General features: G+C 36.4%; 1 protein-coding gene across 1 annotated transcript; it reads right to left on the reverse strand.

Annotated features, from left to right (window-relative positions):
• Positions 1-2,472: 2,472 nt before the first annotated feature.
• On the reverse strand, positions 2,473-3,414 carry LOC103725089 (olfactory receptor 6C4-like). The gene has a single exon (XM_008822341.2). The coding sequence runs from the start codon at positions 3,412-3,414 to the stop codon at positions 2,473-2,475; it is 942 nt and encodes a 313-aa protein (XP_008820563.2).
• Between the last annotated feature and the right edge of the window lie 16,983 nt (positions 3,415-20,397).

The following is a 20,397-nucleotide window of genomic DNA, read 5'->3' on the forward strand; positions in this document are numbered from 1 at the left end:
TAAAAGAACCAAAGTCAAAATAATTAACATTTATGTATTTAATAATTTTCTTAATTTGGAAAACAAAATACAACATGCATAAAATTTGCATTAAAAATGAAGTTTTCTGCATAAAAAAATTTGAATACTCTTACTATTGTTTTGTGGAGTCAAGAATTCTCTGGCTAACAGAGATTTCCATTTGCTAGAATAATGTGCTAATTCACCTTTCTTAAAATTTTATTACCTATTAGTTTTTCATTATATAAAATTCTGAATCATTCAGGTTTGGTGGTACATGACTTTAATGCCAGCACTCTGGATGCAGAGGCAGGAGGATCTCTGTGAGACTGAGTTCATCCTGCCTACACAGGGAGTTCTAGGCCAGGTAGGGCTACAGAGGGACCCTGTCTAAAAAGCCAAAAATCTGTTAGGTTCATTATAATTTACTTTACTTTTTGTTGACATTTATTAATTTTGCCTATTAAGAGGCAGTAGTGTGCTAGCTCTGAACGTAGAGTTTGCAATGCATATATTTTTATTGAAGTTTTGTGCATTACATATAAAACATCTAGGTCAAATTTAGTCCCCATGTCCTATCTGTTTCCTCCCATAGGCCCCTCCACCGAATTTCATGCATTCTGTCATATTTGTCAAGACCAACGAAGTAAAGTTTGTGTCTGCAGATTTGCTGTCAGCTTTCTCCTGACATGTTGCCACTTGACAGGCTGCCCTTTTCCAGGGCTTCCCTCACATTTATGCACACACAGGCAACACAAAATGGATTCAGTGGACTTAAAAAGAGTGCAGGAAGTTGGCAGGGGAAAGTACCGGAGGGGACATGGGGAGAACTGGAGGACGGAATAAGGAATACTTTGATTAAAATATATTACATGCATTTATGAAAATCTCAAATAAAAATAAATACAATATGTGTTTTTGCATCCTCATGCCCTTGTGTGTTTTAAAAGAAACAATTTGTGATTCAAATGCTTGGTTGTATCTGCTTTTTTAATCTGTGTTTTAAAATTGAACATCCTTAATATATTAATTAGAGCATTAAAAATAAATGGCGGGAGAGATGGCTCAGCAGTTAAGAACACTGACTGTTCTTGAAGAAGACCCGGGTTTGAATCCCAGCACCCACATGGCAGCTAACAACTGTCAGTAACTCCAGGTCCAGGGATCCAACTGCCTCTTCTGTCCTCTGCAGGCATTGCTCAACACAGGTGCACTTACCTACATGCAGGCGTAACACTCATACACATAAAATAAAAATAAAAGACTAAGAAATAAACAATGAATGAACTAAGAATGCAATTACCCATCTGTCTAAACCACAAAACAGCAAACTTTCTCATTGCCGTCAAGTACATACCAGGTATATGGAAGACACTTAAGTAATTATGGTGAGGGATCTAGGATCTATCAAATTCTACAATTTAAACCAACTTTGTTTCTCTGGTTTCCAGCAACCCTGCTTTAATGCCACTGCACAGTAAATTCTTCAGTATTAAACATTGGAAAAGTAAAGAATTCAAGATCACAAGTTTGGCATTCGTTATTTATGGGCTTCAAAAAAAGTGTGCTACCATCTCTAGGGCTTAAGTTTTTCATGTGAATATTTAAAGGATTCGAATGTAAACATCTATAAACTTTTTAAAGTTTCAAGCATTCTTGTGTAAATATGGCACGCTATTGCTACAGTATTACTACAGAGAAAAGTTGTTCAGAAAATGGATGCTATTACTTGTGACAGAGCCATTGCCTATATAATCGTTAACCTCATCAGTAGTATTATTATTGTTTCTTTCACGATTCACTTAGATGGGATGTAGGACACTGAGCAGAAACAAAACTAACCAGAATATTTGCTTGAGGACATATATCTCCTTACTTTGCTAAAATTCCTTTGTGTCTTTCATGTGTTATCTCAGGGACTGTAACCTATGTACAAATCACCATTTAGCATTTTCTACCAGTATTAACACAATCATATGATTTCCTCTTCTTTAAAAATTTCTTAGTTCAACTACTGAGCATCCCATTAACTGATTTGTGTGAAAAGACTAAATTTAAATCTAAATTTTTATACTGAAAATTATTTGTTATTAAGAACACAGGCTAAATTTATTTGTGTTAGATTTAGTTGTTGCAAGATTAGAGGGGCTCAGAATCATATGGATAAGATTTTTTTAATTTATTGCAAAAACAAATCATTGAAAGTTGTGGTCTCAATCCTGACCTTTCCCAAGGTTTTTCCTTAAAGTTGAGATCTAAACAAAGGCAACATCAATGAAGATTTAGAGGACACACTGCAAATACACACATAGCAGCCATCTCAACAGGAGAAACAGTGGCTGAATTAAATAGTGAATTTACTGAATCAGTATACAAATAAGAATATTAACGATTTTATATATAAAATTTATTTAAATTCAAGTATGTACAATTGTGGTGTTCCAATTAATTAGTACTAAGCCTCAAATACCTTCACTTTTTTGAAAAAAATATCACCTTACTTAACATATCTTTGAAGGCTATTTTCACTTGCTTGTTCCTTAGGGTATAGATGAATGGGTTTAAGAGAGGGGCAACAGAAGTATTTAAAACTGCAACTCTCTTATTAAAGCTTGCTGCATCTTTAACAGAAGGATTTATATACATGAAGATACAGCTTCCATAAGAAAGTGATACCACTATCATGTGAGAGGAACATGTAGAAAATGCTTTCTTTCTCTGTTGTGCAGAGGGGATCCTCAGAATGGTCCTGATAATGTATGTGTAGGACAGAATCACCAGGAACAAGGTGAAGATGAGGGTCACGGCAGCAAGGACGAACTGAATCACTTCTATGGAATGCGTGTCTGAACAGGACAAATGCAGCAGTATAGTGTAGTCACAGCAGTAATGGTTGATGATGTTGGAGCCACAGAAAGGTAACTGAAGAGTCATTACGTGAGGCACAATGACAACTACAAAACCAGAGAACCAGGAGCTTAGGACAAGTTGAAAACAAAGTCTTCTACTCATGATAGATGTGTAATGCAGGGGTCTGCAAATGGCCACGTAGCGGTCATAGGACATGGCAGCTAAAAGGTAAAATTCAGTTGCTCCCAGAAGAATTGCAAAAAAATACTGAGTGAAGCATCCAGCAAAGGAGATAGTCCTTTCTCCAGTTCCAATATTGATTAGCATTTTGGGAACAAAGACAGATGTAAATGATATCTCTAAAAACGCAAAATTTCGGAGGAAGAAATACATAGGCATCTGGAGGCGGTAATCCAGCAGGGTCAGAAGGATGATGGCAGAGTTGCCCATGACACTTAAGATGTAAGTTAGCAGCAGAAACAGGAGAAGCACAGCTTGAAGCTTGACGTCACTTGTCAGCCCAAGAAGAATAAACTCTGACACTGATGTGTGGTTTCCCATCATTAACTTGGGATTGAAATGAGACTGAATAGATTTAAACGTAAAACAGAATCCACACTTTAAAGCCAGCTCTTAAAAATGCCTAGTCATTTGCTGTACTTTGTTTGAAAGTGAGTTATATTAGAATAAAAAAAAAAAGCCTTTCAATGCGCTGAACTTTTTTACTTTATAAGCAATAAAAACCCTGCTTCTTGGGGAATGTTTAAATTATTTCTCCCAAATTGTGTCAATATTTTTCTCACATAGTTTTTATCCTATTTTCTGTTCTGAGTTCCCTCTCTGAAATCAGTAGCTACTGCCATGTTTTCATAGATTTCTAAAGAACCTTGAATATATATCCATCTGTATGTATATATGTGACATAAAGTAGAAGGGGAGCTACTTGGGAAAAGAAAAAAGATTAGGAGAGGCCAAGGTTCTAGAAACCAGTAATGGGGATAAATATGGTCAAGAAAATACAGCACACTTGAATACAACACACTTGAATGGAAATTTTCTGAGACCCACCCACCCATCACTTTGCTAATGAATATATGCTGATACAGTCCTTTGAAAGAACAACTTTCCTTATTTTAAAATTAGCATTTTAAACACTCACTGTATTAGTTTACAAAGTAAATATGATCTAAATCATGAAGTATCCATATAAAGCTGAACTTGGCTGTTATTTAGTTATTTTTATTTATTCCCACTTTCTCATTTTGAATAACTTTGCCAACCTGCTGAAGCTCACAGCCTGACTTGGGGTTGCTCTTGATTTTTTTTAAACAGCTTTATTACATTTCTATTTATGTATTTTTTACATGGGGAGGGGCATGTGTCATGGTGCACATGTCGAGATCAGATGACAACGAGCTTCTTTATTTAGTGAGCCATATCACTAGCCACTTGATCTTAATTCTTTTTTTTTTCCTTCTGGAGACAGCGGCTCCCTATGGCTCCTGCTGGCCTGGAACTTGCTATGTAGACCAAGCTGGCTTCAGTTTCACAGACATTGCCCACCTTTACCCTCTAAAAGCTGTAATTCAAGGCATACACCACCACATTCAACTTGACCTTAATTTTTTTTTTTTTTGAGACAGGGATTCCCTGTAGCTTTAGTTGGCCTGTATCTGTCCATGGAGACCAGGTCAGCCTGGATTTCACAGAGATCCTCATGACCCTGCCTCACAAATGCTGAGATAAATGTTCTGCCCTACTACAATTGTTCATAATAGTGCACAGTGTTCTTGTTATTCACTCTTCCTGAGAGTCTCAGAGATTGCCAAAACCGTTTAATGTACAATTGTTCATAATAGTGCACAGTGTTCTTGTTATTCACTCTTCCTGAGAGTCTCAGAGATTGCCAAAACTGTTTAATGTAGGCATGTGGAAAAGTTAGTGTTCAGTGGAATATTAACTAAATAATCTCACTGAGTCTGCTATCCTGCTGCAGGTATGAATTGCCCATCAACATATTCCACTTCCTTTGAAAGCCAGTTCAAGTTCAGCTCTTTGTATAATATTTTGCTAACAAACCTAATCAAAAGTAATGGTTTTCCCATTTTCATTATACTGCTCCAAAGCACTGGGTCATAAAGTCAAATTATTTCTAGCTATTTCAAAATTTTATAATTATCTTTTTAACTTCAAAATAAATATATTACAAGAACAGGATTTAGCTTTCCTATTGTTTCCTACATGAGCTAGAAAATTACACTGATTTTTTAAAAATTTAATGCAAAATATATTTTGACATCTCTTTAAGTGCATAACACTCTGTGGTGGAAAGTAATAAGATCTCTTCCTCCAATCCTTTATTCATCCAGCTATTTTCTATCATCAAACATGAATATATAATATGATATGATTCTTTCTACACAGCAGTTATAAAGGTAGTTGTTTCCATAAAGTAGTGGTCATCACACTGACCTCATAAAATTATTAAAGTTCTTTGATTTTAACATTTTTTCACCGCACGGACTGGTATGTTCTCTTATTATAATCAGTAGTGATTTTTTGTTTGTATATGACAATAACAACATTGTCATCTGTGACTTAAATATAACAAAATCTGTCTTCTAATTTAAGAATCTAAATTTAAAGTAAAACTGTTAACTCCAACTAAGAAGTAATTAATCAGGGGCCACAGAGATGGATTGGTGGGTAAGGGTGCTTGAGGCCAAGCCTGACAATCTGGGTTTGATCCTGTCACTCAAACGGTGGAAGGAGAGAATTGAGTTCAAGTTATCTGACCTCTCACATAGGCTGTGACATGTGTGCTCCTCCACCTTTCCCCACACAAATGAAATAAAATATAAAAAAGAAAAATAATCTTGAAATCGCATTTACTGCAAAGGATTTATAATTTGAGTTTTCCTTTGTTTAGTTACTTGGTGACAGAACAGAACGTTTTGGGCTGATGCTTTTTTGTAATTAATTTTACTGTATCACACTTTCATGCATGTATATAACACATTCCAACTACTGTCTTCCCCCACCCTCTCTTAGCTCCCTCTCATCCCTATCAAACACCCCCCAACTCCATTATCTCTATCAGTTCCTCTCACAGGTTCATGACTTTGGGATTTATTTTGTGACCTATTTAGTTTAACCAGGGCCATCTGTGTGATCACTGGATTGGAGCTAGGCATTAGAACTTGGTAGAATCATCAGTGAGTATACAACTTAAGATAATCATTTCCCTTCTCCCTGAATCTGTAGGTAGCAAATATTAAATCAGTGAGGGGTAAGGCCACATGAGCCTCTCCTCAATCCAAGCCTAACTGCTGAGGGCGTGTTTCTTGTGGAGACCCAATGCAGGCATCCACAGCTGCTGCTGTGAATTTCTAACTGCAAATGCTGTGTCTTATAAATGATTCTTGAGATTACTGAATAAATAAAAGAATGAAAGAACAAAAATTAGAGTAAAACAATATTTTTGTTGGTCCTTTGAGACAGTCCTGCAGTGTACCTCTGGTTAGTTTGTAACTTGCAGCAAACCTTCTGCCTCTGTTCCCCAACAACCATGAGATTACAGTTGTATGTCACCAAACATTTTGATATCAGTGATATTGTCTATTAGATAATTAATACAGTATGATATTTTATATAAGAAAAAGATGTATCAAGTACTTATCAGCACAATTCCTTTCTAATAATTCGTAGTATGAATATGGTACTGTATAGTTATATATAATATATGTGGTGGTATCCCTGATATATGTAATCAATAAAGTGTGATACAATAAAGTTTGCTTGGTTAAAAATAATTTTAGTTCATGTTAATGAAATAGTTAAAATAAAATTTGATTTACCAAGTTAAGCTCTAATTGTGTAACATTTGACATTTTCTATGTATGCTGATATTTTATGAGTTATTTTGTCTATATGTCAATCAATAACAAATTTATGAAACAGATGTGTGTAGTTATGTCAACGAAGATGAACACTAACTGACCCAGTGAAGAGACTACCAAGCACTAGGTAAGTGCAGCCAGCACAACCCTCTCCTACCTCAAGCGGTGAGTCAGTCCCGTCTTCATTCCAAAGTAGGTCCTTCAGTTGCTGAACTGGAGAATATAAAGGCTGAGGACCTTTGGGAAGTGATCCCTGGCCCATCGGAAAGAAAAAGTAATCTAAGCAAGTTATTTATGTGAAGATGAAGGTCAAACTTACATGAATTGGTTTATTCCATTTACTTTAAAAAACCACAATAAAAACTACATTTTCGTTGTTTATCCTGAATTTGAAATTAACTACCACATTCATCACAACATAAATGAGAATTGCAAAAATGCAAAGTTTTGATAGTTTTTACAGTGGCAGCAGTGTGGGGAATTAGCCAATATTTTGGAGAAACATTTCAAAAGAATTTGAGAAACAGTCAACTCATAATGAGTTGTTGCCGAGATCTGGCAGTTGCTTCTTCAGACACTTATTCTATCAGTATTCCAAATCAGTAAACTTTGCCTCCATTTACATATATATATAAAATCAAAATAGATTGAATGCATCTCTGAAATTCTCAAAGAACTGATAAATATTCTTTTTTTAAAATGTCTCATAAAATGAGAGTAAAGAAGGAATAACAAGCTAACTGAAGAAAAGAGAAAAAACAGCTGAAACTGAAATCAAAACCTGTCACAGAGAATTTACTTTCACTGGAAAATTGTTGAAATCTATTTGCAATCTTTATTTTAGTCATCTCAGTAATATAAGTTTATTGATTTTGTAGCTATATTATGAGATTGTAGTCATATATGTTAATCATGTATAATTAGACGTAGAATGAGGTGTGTATGGAAACTCTCCACTGTGTTAGCAGCCCTTCTTCAAGTAAATCAGCACAAAGAAAGTTTGCTTTAGTGTGCTTTGTAGTGTTCAGAAAATAGGAATAAGAAAAGGCAAAAGTGAGACTCTGTTTATTCAAATTGTCTGGGACTGTTTCCTGGGCATGGGGCAGGTGATGATGTCCTTTTGGGTACTGAACACTCAGCGGTCATTTATTCTCAGCACTTTGTAAGTTATGAGCCTTTATTTCAGAATGCAAGAGCCAGAGGATGGGGAGGAGCGCTAGGAAATGCTGTCTGCTGGACATGACGTAGATACTGCAATCATGGACACAACAGCTGTGATCTCCTGAACAAACTCTGCACAAATAGGAGTGGGCTAGTTATGAAGAGGACGGTCAGCAGGATTGGAAGGGGGACAAAAGAGGGTCATGGGGAGGTGAATATAATTGCAATACACTGCACATGTATGAAATTGTCTCAAATAAAAGCAATTAAAAGGCCTGAGAATCTCATGGCTTCAGACAGCCAAAAATGCATAGGATAAATTCAAAGTAAAAATAAGAATGCAGTCCAGTGTTGGAGCATATGATCAGGTATGCCTTTTGTAAATCATAGCTGTTCTTGTCTGTTAGACTTTTCTGTCCCTCTTGTTACTGTGTTTATTCATTTTACTCTATATAATTTTGTATCTTAACATTTACTGGACACCCAAATTCACTTTAAACTCAGAGAAAACAGTACCTGCTTTTTAAAGCTGAATCATATGTCTGGCCTAAAGTCCCTCTTTAGATAATGAACTACAGCTTAACAGAATGCATCAACCAACTGAAATCTAACAAAAAAGTATACTCTTATGACATAGTGATCAAATTCTTAGTCATAGCAGGTGAATATTTAGCCAAACTTAGATATAAAACTCCAGAACATGTCTGATTAGGGCAAAACCTGGATTCAATCAAGTAGGCTGTTTGTGAAAGCCATCTCTGTTTCTTTGACTTACATGAAGCTGACACAAGCTGTATGGCGGAGCATTCTAAACCACCTAGGTACTTTGTGGTATATGGTTCAAAATACTCAGAAAGTAGAAACAATCTAGATGTCCATCAGCTGTTGAACGATGACGGGGCGGAACATAACGCACAGTGGAATATTATTTACATCTTAAAAATTAAGTTGTGAAATTTGAAGGTAAATGGATGGAAAAGGAAACAGCCATTCTGAGTGCAGTAAGCCAGAATTCCAAAATCCAGATAGGTAAAAGATTAGGAATAGCCATTGGTGGGTTTGGGGAGGTCTCTGGAAGTGGACATAGAATACATGATATAAAAGTGGAAAGAAGAATACTAGAGTAGGAAGGCTTATATGGGGTGCAGAATGGGGGGCCAGAACATAGGAGGGAGTATGGAGAGGGATAACTACCATGAAAGGCCTTTAGAAAAAGCCAAATAGAACGGTAACAGTATAGAAGCTGATAAAGTAGATACATAAACATTATAAAAATATTAAAAGGAGTTAGCTTATAACAGGGTGACATTGTCCCTACTAAACAACATAAGCTTACAAAGAAAAAAGCCCAATGCCTGGAGTGGATTCTATTTGAAACTGTTGTCCAGGAGTCCCATAGACCCTCAAATAAAACTGACCATCACCCCTGCTCTTGGTTACCCACCAGCACTTCACAGTAAGACCATGTTGCTGAAGTTACTAAATAAATGAGCTGTAGAAAATAAAGGAGAAACCAAGCTGGTGCTGACTTCTAAGCCTCATTGCCACTGTCTAGCTTTCACCATGCTGGGAGGTGTTTTGCAAGGCACCTGAAGAGCAAATTTAACATGAACCTACCCAGCTTTGAATCCTGGGAGCTACAACCAGTGGTCTGCCAAGATATACCCACTGGTGCAATAGTGACACAGATACTATAGGAAGTAACTATTTTCTCATTGGAATTCCCACTTGCTTCATGGACTGGAGGCCTTACCTGGCATTTATATCAGGCCTAGGAACCTGAGGCTAGACAGTCCACAAGCCATGTGAGAAATTCTCCTGAAACTACTGTGCTAAAAATTTATAGTATTAAACTGATTTCCAGTGAATTTTTGTTATACCAATTGATTAATGAATCTGTTAACTCTGAGCAGAGATGCTCCCTAATACAGCAGATGGTGATTAACGCAGAGAACCACAACTGGTCAATGTGCAGAGAATAAGAGGCTATAGATGGCTTATCCCTGACTAGAACAGCTACATCAAACTTCTTCCTCCCAAGACTCAGGGATCATTGAAGAAGAGGGAGTAGAGGTGGACGGCCACAAGAAAACAAGTTCTCTAGACAGCTGGTCAGTTACTGACATGAACAAACAGCAATACTGACAACACGCACAATTCCCATGTAAGCTCAAAACAGACAAATCCCAACATAGTTTGGACCTCCAGCATCTGTGTAAAGGCCAAGCACAGCATCTGTACATACACTTGTTTTCACACATATGGGCAAGTACATCCTCTCTTATACCTGCACATGGATGCATAAATCACACATACACCTCTCATGTACACCCGTCAAAAGCACACATGCCCCACATACATACCATTCACATAAATATACCACATGCATAACATGTGTACATCCATGCACACACATATACACACATTCAAAAAGAAGAGAAATCCCACTATAATACTCTCCATTCAAGAGTACATAGTAGGGTTGGAGGAACAGCTCAGAGTGAAAGGCACCTGCCACCAAACGACCCAAGTTTGGAACCCTCATAGCAGAAGGAGAGACTCCTCCAGCTGTTCTCTGACATTCACAGGTCCACTGAGACTCACACATGTGTTCGTGCATGTGCATGAGCATGCACACAAACACACACACACACACACACACACACACATGAGTAAAGTATATGCACACATAGAAAATAAAGTAATACAAATAAATTTAAAATAGTTCACATTAGTGGAAACGTGTAATCGCTGCATGAGAACTTGTTTCTGATTAAGTGGAGCTAGGTCTTTTCTTCTTGGCTTTGTGTTTGAATATATTTTGTTATATCTATACTCTTCTCTGACACTTAATCAGAAATACTTATTGATTTCTTTAAATTATTTGAGCTAATAAAATGAATACAAAGTCCTCTTTGTTGTTCTGTTAATATGAATAACATTATTAAGTTCCCAGTAGTAAATCAAATATTTAGTCCCACCAGACCTAATATGGTAAGACATTGCTATCATTTACACTGTTAAGTTTGAGGTATTAACAATTCTTTTAAAAAATTTACACTTGTTCTAATGAGTAATCATCTACTCTAGCGTTACACTAATGGCTGTGCTTTTCAATTAAGGATTTCCGGTTTGTAGACTGAGTTGGCCATTATTAATTCCCAGTGTTACTTCCTTTTGAAATAGTGGAGCCATGCAAGGTAGAGAGAGATTAAGAAGGTTCAAACTACTAACAGAGTATTAGTGCTGTACAATATTAGCTCTATGGAATATAAATTTCCTCTAAAGTGAATTCTGATAGTTTATCTGTTTTTAAAACTTTTCATTGAGCTTTTATACACTTCATACAACAGTTCTTAATCAAATTTAGACATCCTCCCCCATCCCTGCCCCTCATCCCCACCCCACCAACCTCACGTATTCTGTCATACATGTTAAATCCTATCCAATCAAGCATTTGTACTCAGATGTCCTTCAGCGCAAATTCATCCACTGGAGTCTACTGAACACACACATTTCATTTAAGAAGTTGACTTTGTTGTAATTAAGTTGCTCACAAACACTTCCTTACCATTCTTTACCCTGTCTGTAAATTGTGGGATCAGTCCTGGTGTCTGCTTTCTTATAGCTGCTGTGAACAGTTTGTCTTTTCCTTACATTTTATTTTCTGATTAATCTGATGATCAAATGATCAAACATATTGGTTTTAATGAAGCCATTTAATGTTTAATTGATATTTAGTGTTTTATGGTTTTATCTTGCTTTCTATGTCACACTTTTTCCCCTCTGCTCATTTTGTTATTTTTCCCTTTGCATGCTGCCCTGGTTTGTTTCTTCAGTGCTGTGACAAAACACTCTGACCACTACCAACTTGGGGAGGAAAGGGTTTATTCAGCTTACAACTCCCAGGTCGAAGTTCATCAGGGAGCCCAAGGTAGGAACTCAGGGCAGGAACCTGGAGGCAGGATCTGGGGCACAGGCCATGGAGGAACTCTGCTTACTGGCTTGCTCCCTTGGCCCCTGCTCAGCCTGCTTTCTTATGCAACACAGGCCCACCTGCCCAGGGGTGGCACCACCCACAGTGGGCTGGGCCCTCCTACATCACTCATCAAGAAGATGCCCCTCAGACATGACCACAGGCCAGCCAAACAGAGGCAATTCCCAAATTGAGTCTCCCTCAACCCAGGTGTGTCAAGTTGACACTAAAGCCATCCAGCACACATACTTTGGTTTTCATCATTATTTTCTGACTTTATAAAATTGAGAGATTATCAATGTATATTCATCAATGTAGGTACATAGTGCTACTAGTATTTTCCTAACTACTATTTTTTAGCTGCATGCATGCTTACTTTTTCTTTTTTCTTTCTCATTTGTTTTTAAATTTAATTCAGTTTAAAATATTTTCAAATTTAAGATTTTTTTGAGATTTAAAGACTTGGCTTCTCACTTAAGAGCACTGGATGCTTTTTCAGAGGACCTCATTCACAGCATACACATGGTGGTTAACAACCACCTGTAACTCCACATACAGGGGCCCTATGGGCAATGCATACAGAAGGTGCACACACACATACATACAGGCAAATACACATAAACATAACATAAAATAAACAAATCTTTAAAATTAGATATTTTATCTTTATTATTTTTATCACTTGACACATAAATTGTATTATAGCATAACAGCATAAATATGGTTTATGTGGTTTGAATATGTGTTTTGTAAATCTTTCCCTTCAAAATTATTATGGAAAATATTTAGATATCCCTACCATGGAATAAATCTTTCTCTTAAAATAAATCTAACCAAGGATGTGAAATAATTATACAATAAAAATGGTAAGATGCTGAAGAAACAAGTTGAAGAAGATATCATGAAGTTGGAAAACCTCCCATGTTTATGGATTGATAGATGTTATAGTGTGAAAATGGTTTGTCTACAAAAAGCAATCTACAGATTTTTTTGATAAGGATCCCAACACAATTCTTCACAGAAACTGAAAGTAATCTCAAATTTCATATGGAAACACAAACATAAAAACAAGATAGTCAAAGCAACCTCAAACAATAGAGGAAGAGGTTACTGCCCTTGATTTCAATTTATAGAACAGTATCAGAATAAAAACAGACACAGTGATCTATGAAGTGGAATTAGGACCCAGATTTAATTTCATGCACTTATAGACATCTAATACTTACCAAAGAGGTCAAAAATATACATTGGAGAAGACCTAGCATGTTCAATAAATGGTTCTAGACAAACTGGATAGATACATATAGAAGAATGAAACTAGATCCTTGTTTCCCATCATGCACAAAACTCAACTCCAAATGGATAAAGGGCCTCAACATAAGACCTGATAGCCTGAATCTGATAGAGAACAATGTAAAGAATACATTGGAACTAATTGGACAGGAAAGAACTTTCTGACGACTTCTACAGCAAAAGAATTAAGTCCAAAAAGTGACAAATGGGATCCCCTGAAACTAAAAAAGAAGCCTTCTGTACATTAAAGGGCATAATCATTCAAGTGAAAAGGCAATGCAGAGAGTGAAAAAAATAAATTATCAGCTACATCTTTAACAGAGGGCTAGTATCTAAAATATGCAAGGAAATCAGAAAACTAAAGAGCAAAAAGAAACTCACCAGCAACCCAATTAAACACTGGGGCAAGGAACTAAATAGATAATTATCAAAAGATGAAGCAAAAATGTCTGGGAAGTATTTTTTTAAACACTCAACATCTTTAGCCATCACAGAAATACATATTAAAACTACTTTGAGATTTCATCTTACCCAAGTCAGAATGCCTAAGACACAAAACAACAACAACAACAACAACAAATGCTGATGAGGATGTGGGGAAAGGGGAGCTCATTCAGTGCTGGTAGAAGTGCAAACTGGTGCAGCCACTATGGAAATTAATGTGGAGGCTAATTTAGAAATAGACCTTCCACATGATTCAGCCACCACATTCTTGGACATATACATAAAGGACTCTATATTGTACAACAGAGATACCTATTCATCCACGTTCATTGCTGTTCTAGTCACCATGTTCAGGAAATGGAAATAACCTAATTGTTCATCACCTGATAAATTCATAATGAAAGTTCTGTATATTTATGCAATGGAATATTATTCAGTTATTGGGTAAAATGAAATTATAAAAATTTCAGGGAAATGGATGGAAGTAGAAACAATTGTCGTGAGTGAGGTAACTGAGACCAGAAAGAAACTATTGTATGTTTTCTCTCGTAAGTGAGTGCTAGTTTTGAATCTTTAGATAGGTAAATTTCAATTGGAAAATCTGGTGGGGGGTTTCAGGAAGCTAATAAGGGGCCATGCGGATCAGAGAAATAGAGTGGGGGATAGAATGAAGTACTATGAAAATGAGAAGGGTTGTGATGTAGTGGGAAGGTTTAAATGGGGTGAGAAATGAGAGGGAGGGGCAGAGGAAGGAGAACACAGAGGGATAACTGACACTAAAGACTTTTTGAATATGAAAACCTATCACTATAGAAGCTCTCAGAATAATCACCAACATTGCCCAGCTGTGACTCCTGTGAGGTAAAACAACTAGCCTGGCAAGAGGTGCCTAGTGGTGCAAAAGTGGCATGCATGTTCTTGAAGTAACCAACCACTTTCTGCTTGGATATAAGACCCACCTCACAATATGGATCCCCTACCTAGCACTGATATCAGGCCCATGAACCTGGGGCTAAATAAGTCACAGGCTGTAGGGCCTATGCTACAACTGATATTTTTCTAACTGGACATAGTATTAAAAAGAATTCAATGACAATATTATACACATATGGATTAGTTACTTTTCTATTTCTCTGTTAAAACACCATGACCAAGGGCATTTATAAAATGAACAGTTTATTTGAGCCTACGATTCCAGAGGAATTAGAGTACATGATGGTGGGGAGGTACACTGCCAAGAGGTAGCCAGAACAGAAAGAGGAGCTCTCACATCTTGAAGCAGGCACAGGAAACAGAGACGTACTGGAAATACCACAAGATTTAAGAACTCTTAAATTCTGCCCTCAGTGATGTGCTTCCTCCAGTGTGGTCAACACCTCCCAAAACACCACCACCAACTGGGAAAAAGTTTCCAAATACTTGGAGCCTATTGGGCACATTCTTATTCAAACCACCACAACATAAATTAATGCATCCCTCAACTCTCACAGAAAAGCTTCTTGCAGCAGCTGGAGATTAACACAGAGACGCATAACTGGTTAATCTACAGAGAGTAAGACACTGCAGAGCACTCATCCTTGAATAGGACACCTATATCAAAGGCTCAGGGCCCATTGTGAAAGAGAGACAGAAAAATTGTAAGAGCCAGATTTGGTGGATGGTCTCAAGGAAAAGGAGTTTTCCAGAACACAGGGCAGTTTTTCATATGAATTCACAGCAGTTTTCACAGAATGCACAAGACGTATGTAAGCTCAACAAGACACATTCTCAGCATAGAGTCGGGCAGATGGATAAGAAGCCCCAGCCTTAGCTGAGGATCTACTAGCAACTGAGAGGAAGAGTCAGTTTTCTTTAAGGATGTAATGTTCTGTAGGTTAAGCAGGCTCCAGGAGAAATGCCAAATGACATTTGGGAACAAAAATTTGACTCTATAGACCTTTAAATAATAATAGAGGACATAAAATTGACTGTGGAGTTGTAGGTAGGGTTACTGAAATGGGGAGTTCTAAATATGAAAAAAATACATTTTTCGAAGTTCTCAAAAATTCACTAAAATAGTTTTTAAAAATAGATTTGATTTTTTCTTTATATACTATTTTCTTTACATATTATTTAGATGTCTTTTTCTCTTTTTTCTTCCATTTAAAACTGTTAAATCATTCTATTATAATGTTATTTAATATGTAAACTGTATTTCTAACAAAATAAAATGTGAATTTAGAATTTTTTATTCTTTTTTCAAAATTATGGAAAACATTCAGATGTCATATGGAATTCTAATTTAATTTTATTGTGTGAAAAGGATGTGTTTTATATGATTTAAATATGTTAAATATGTTAATGATTGTATGTGTGTAATCTGAGATTGAGTCTACACGAATGACAGAAAATGGGAAAGAGACCTATGGTAGGATGGTGAAAGGAGTAGAAGAAAGGTGGTGTGTAAGTGGGATAAGATTAACACACTGGACGGTTTGGTGGGAGTAGGGGTGGGAGAGAAAGGAGGGGGTGTAGTCAACACAACTGTGGCAAAGTAATTAAAGTAATTAAAATAGTTTTAACTTTAAAAATTCTTTTAAAATCTATACTCAATTCAGTTAGAAAACCTAATAGAAATGGATGAACTTAAAATTGAACCAAGAACAGATCAGCAATTTATGATTCTATACATAAAAGATCCTCAAGAGTCAACCAGAAAACCCTTACAGATGATAAATATATTCAGCAAAATAGAACAATATAAAATTAACACCCCAAAATCAGTTGCCTTTCTTTAAAAAAGCAAGAAATTTATCCAAAAGAAATCAGTGAAATGATTCATGATAACCTCAAAAACCATAAAATTTCTTGGAATAAATCTAAGGAAATAAAGGAATTATATAATAAAATATAAGATATTGAAGAAGGTAACTGTAGAACATACCAGAAGATGCAAAGACCTCCCATATTCATGGATCAATAGGATTAACACAGTGAAAATAGCCAGTCTATTAAAAATAATCCGCAAATTCAATGTAATACCCCAAAAAGTTGATTCTTCAGACAAAATCTCAGCACAGACATGGGGAATTGGGTAAGAAATCCCAACCTATGGAACTCTGGCAACTGATGGCTGCTGGGAGGGAGAAAGACAGTGTCTTACAGGAATTGGAATCTTGGTGGGCCCAGGGGCTCGATCCACATTAAAGGACATTTGAGGACACAAATCATATTCTATAGGATATATATATATATATATAAAACCTATATATAGATAGATAGATATTTGCATGCAAGTGTGTGTATTATATATATACACATATATAAGTACATTCAATTTGGTGGGGGCAGTTGGGGGGCTGCAGAAAAGGGAAGGAATCTAAATAGCATCCAACTATATTGTATCAAAACTACAAAATTTTTATCCAAAGGAATATTGACAACTGATTACTGCTAGATGAGGAACAGCTGATCCCCCTAAATCAAAGACCTCTAGATAGGCTGACTAGATTCACGAGAAGGGCAAGTAGTGGGGAATGGCTGGGGGTGCTGACAACACAGCAGACAGTAGCAGGGATATCAGAGTATAAGGGCTCTAGTGGGGGGAGGGAGGCTATGGGAGGGTGCTATCTGGGAAGTGGGTGTAAAAATAAATAGTAAGTTTTTAAAAATTTCATAAAAAACTGCAAAAAATAAATAAAATTAATAAAAATGGCCCAGACTATTTTCTAAAAGGTGACATAATTTTACATTCTACAAGCAGAGTGTGAGTTTCAGTAACACTACATCCTTACTAACATGCTTATGAATTTATCTGTAACTGATCTGAGGGATCTAGTTGTATTTCTTTGTAATCATTGTTTTGTTTCTCCACTGGCTAATGATAAAACATGTTTTCATTGCTTATTTGCTATATCTATATATTTTTCTTGATAAATGTGTTGTTTCAATACGAACTCTTTATAATATTACATTTCCATTCTTTAGGAATTTTACAAAATAATAATTTTTCAGCTCTATGATATTTAAATATATTCCAGGGGCTGGAGAGATGGCTCAGTGGTTAAGAACACTGGCTGCTCTTGCAGAAGACAGAGGTTTGAATCCAAGCACCCACATGTAGTCAACAACCATTCATAACTCCAGTGGCAGGGTATCCAATGCCCTCTTCTGTTCTTTGTGGGTATTACATAACACAGGCGCACTTAAACCCATGCAGGGATAGCACTCATAAACATAAAATAAAAATAAGTAAGTATGTTTTCCATCATGGAGATTACATCTTCATTTGCAAATTACTGTCCTTTGAAGAGCAGAGGTCTTTATCTTTCTTTATTTCAACTGAGCAGCTGTTTTCTTTTCAAAGGAAGATATGTTAATGTTCATATTTCAATACAAACTTAATCAGCTTTATTCACTAATTCAAATGTCTTCAAAATGTGATAATAACAATGATTAGGAAAGAGGATGTGAAAAGTGAGCAGACATTGACAGTCCTGATAGTGAAGGCTTTAGAGACTTAGAAAGTGGAGGAAACTTGTAAAAGGAATACAAATTAATGCAGGAATTCAATCAAACTTTTGTAGATCCTGAAAAAGTCAGTCCTACACCAGCTGATCTTTTTCAGCTTTATATTTATCTCTCATGTTTCTATTTCTCTCTCTCTGACCTCTGTCAGTCTTTCTCTTTATCGCTTCCTGTCCTCCAAAAGACAGGAATTGAACATCTGATGCCTTTTTCCCAAGCTTGGTGCAGCCACTTGCCAGGGACCATCACAGCCAGTCTGTGGACTGGTACATTCTGCAAGAAAGGAGGGTCAGTGAGAGTCAGTCACACCTCCCAACCAAACAGTTGGCACTAGTTGTGCAAGGGGGAGGGACTAAGAATACCTAAACTGAGGAAGCAGGGAGGGAGACTCACCATTTTGTGTGGCTGTTGGGAAGTCACAATCCATCCCTGGATGGAGACTTTCCAGTGGGGCCTTTTTCCTATAATTAACCGCTCACTCAATGTTCTGTAAGTAAGGACAAATAAACTTGCTGGTTTCCTAAACTGTAGTTTTGTGAAATTATAATTCACTTTGTCTTAGGAACCCAAGGGAAGAGGGGCCAGATGTTGTTCACGCCTCCCAGAAGGAATTTTAGCAACACTCCCTTAAGTCATTTCATATACCAATGTACCAAATCATAATGAAATGAAAACTTGAAGGCCAATTATTCTATTAGATGACTTGAAAGAATTGTGTTATTTCAAAGCAATAAGTGTGAGAAATTTTGTATTCTACGGAATAAAATTGCTGAGGTTAAGAAAGGGATGAATGTGGGTAGCATGGATGCCTTCAACACTTGAGATGCACTCCTGGGAGGTGTAGTAAAAAATGTAAACCAAACAAAATGCCAGCATAGAAGTGGGGAAGTGAAGAAGAAATCCTAAACCTAGCTGAGGAACTATTGGCAACCAATAGCTACTGGGAGAGTCAGTTTTCTTTAAGGTGTGAGGCAGGATGGGTTAACCAGGCTCCAGTGGATGGAACCAGCTGAAGGGCATTTGGGGAACAGAAATTTGACTCAATAAAACTTAATATATATGACATAGTACACAAAATCAGGCAGGATGTATTAAGGGGAGGGTACAGATAGGGGAGCATTCTAACATGATCAAAATAGACTGCATGGAATTCACAAATATTTAATAAAAATGAAAAACATACATCAGACCGTAAACTCACTGAGGACATGAGATTACATTTCTGTTTAATTAGGGAATAGTCCCTGTAGAAGTTTTGGGAAATTGTGTAGCTAATTACAAAACAGTATAAACTTTAGATGTATTGACGACATCCCAAATATATTATCTAAGAAAAACTAGAAATAATAACTTGGAAGACCACAAAAATGAAAAATGTTTAGATATACTAAATACCTTTATTTGATTATTATACAATGTATGCATGTATTGAATATCACATTGTTTCCCAAAATATGTGCAGTTATTATTCATCAATTCAAAGAAAAATACTTAAAGCTATCTAGGGATATAAACAGTACGGTTGGAAATTATTGCCATAATAGGTTTAATTCCAAAGCATTTTGCTGTATAATACAGGTCTTCATGTTTTGATCCTTCCCCCTTTCCAGTCTTACTGTTTCTTCTGTCCACATTAACACATCAAGTATTGTCCCATATTCTTGGATTCTTCAGATGACTCAGTGTTATTCTTTACTGAGTGTTTCACAGTCCCAACATTGTACATTTACTGAACAAAGATATTGGTTACATTTCTCCTATATAATAAATACAGAATCTAGGACATGAAAAGTTTGTGACCACAGAGTGTCTGGTGAAGATTTTATGTATTTAAAGCCCTTGGGTAATTTGCATATACTTGTACTTTGGTCTTCTTTCCTAATGGATAGTTTTAATTTCAGAATGGTTGTTATGTTATCCTGAAAGATTTTTCTTTGAAGTTCCACTAAAGTTTTCCATCTGTCCCATAATACTTTGTAGAACATTATTTTATTAATTTTTTTCTTTGTGATTTTCATACAGTATAGTTTGATGGCCTTTAGAGCCACTCCCCCCTGCAACTAACTCCTCCCACTGCCCCCACCCAATTTAATGAACTCTCATATATAATATGGCCCATAGAGTATGATTTGTGTCCCCCAAGGTTCTTCAGTGTGGCTCCATGCACTGGGCCCACCAAGAGTCCTAACTCCTAATTACATACTGCGTAATGATATTTGGTTTATGTATTTATGCATTTTAAAGACAACAAAACTGCTTAAAGGTAAA

This window comes from Nannospalax galili, unplaced genomic scaffold, assembly GCF_000622305.1.
Source record: "Nannospalax galili isolate Female #2095 unplaced genomic scaffold, S.galili_v1.0 scaffold5069, whole genome shotgun sequence".
NCBI classification, from domain to species: Eukaryota; Metazoa; Chordata; class Mammalia; order Rodentia; family Spalacidae; genus Nannospalax; species Nannospalax galili.

What these genes read in the sequence shown, in the direction of transcription:
- LOC103725089 (XM_008822341.2), bottom strand. Translation starts at nt 3,414, where the DNA reads ATGATGGGAAACCACACATCAGTGTCAGAGTTTATTCTTCTTGGGCTG.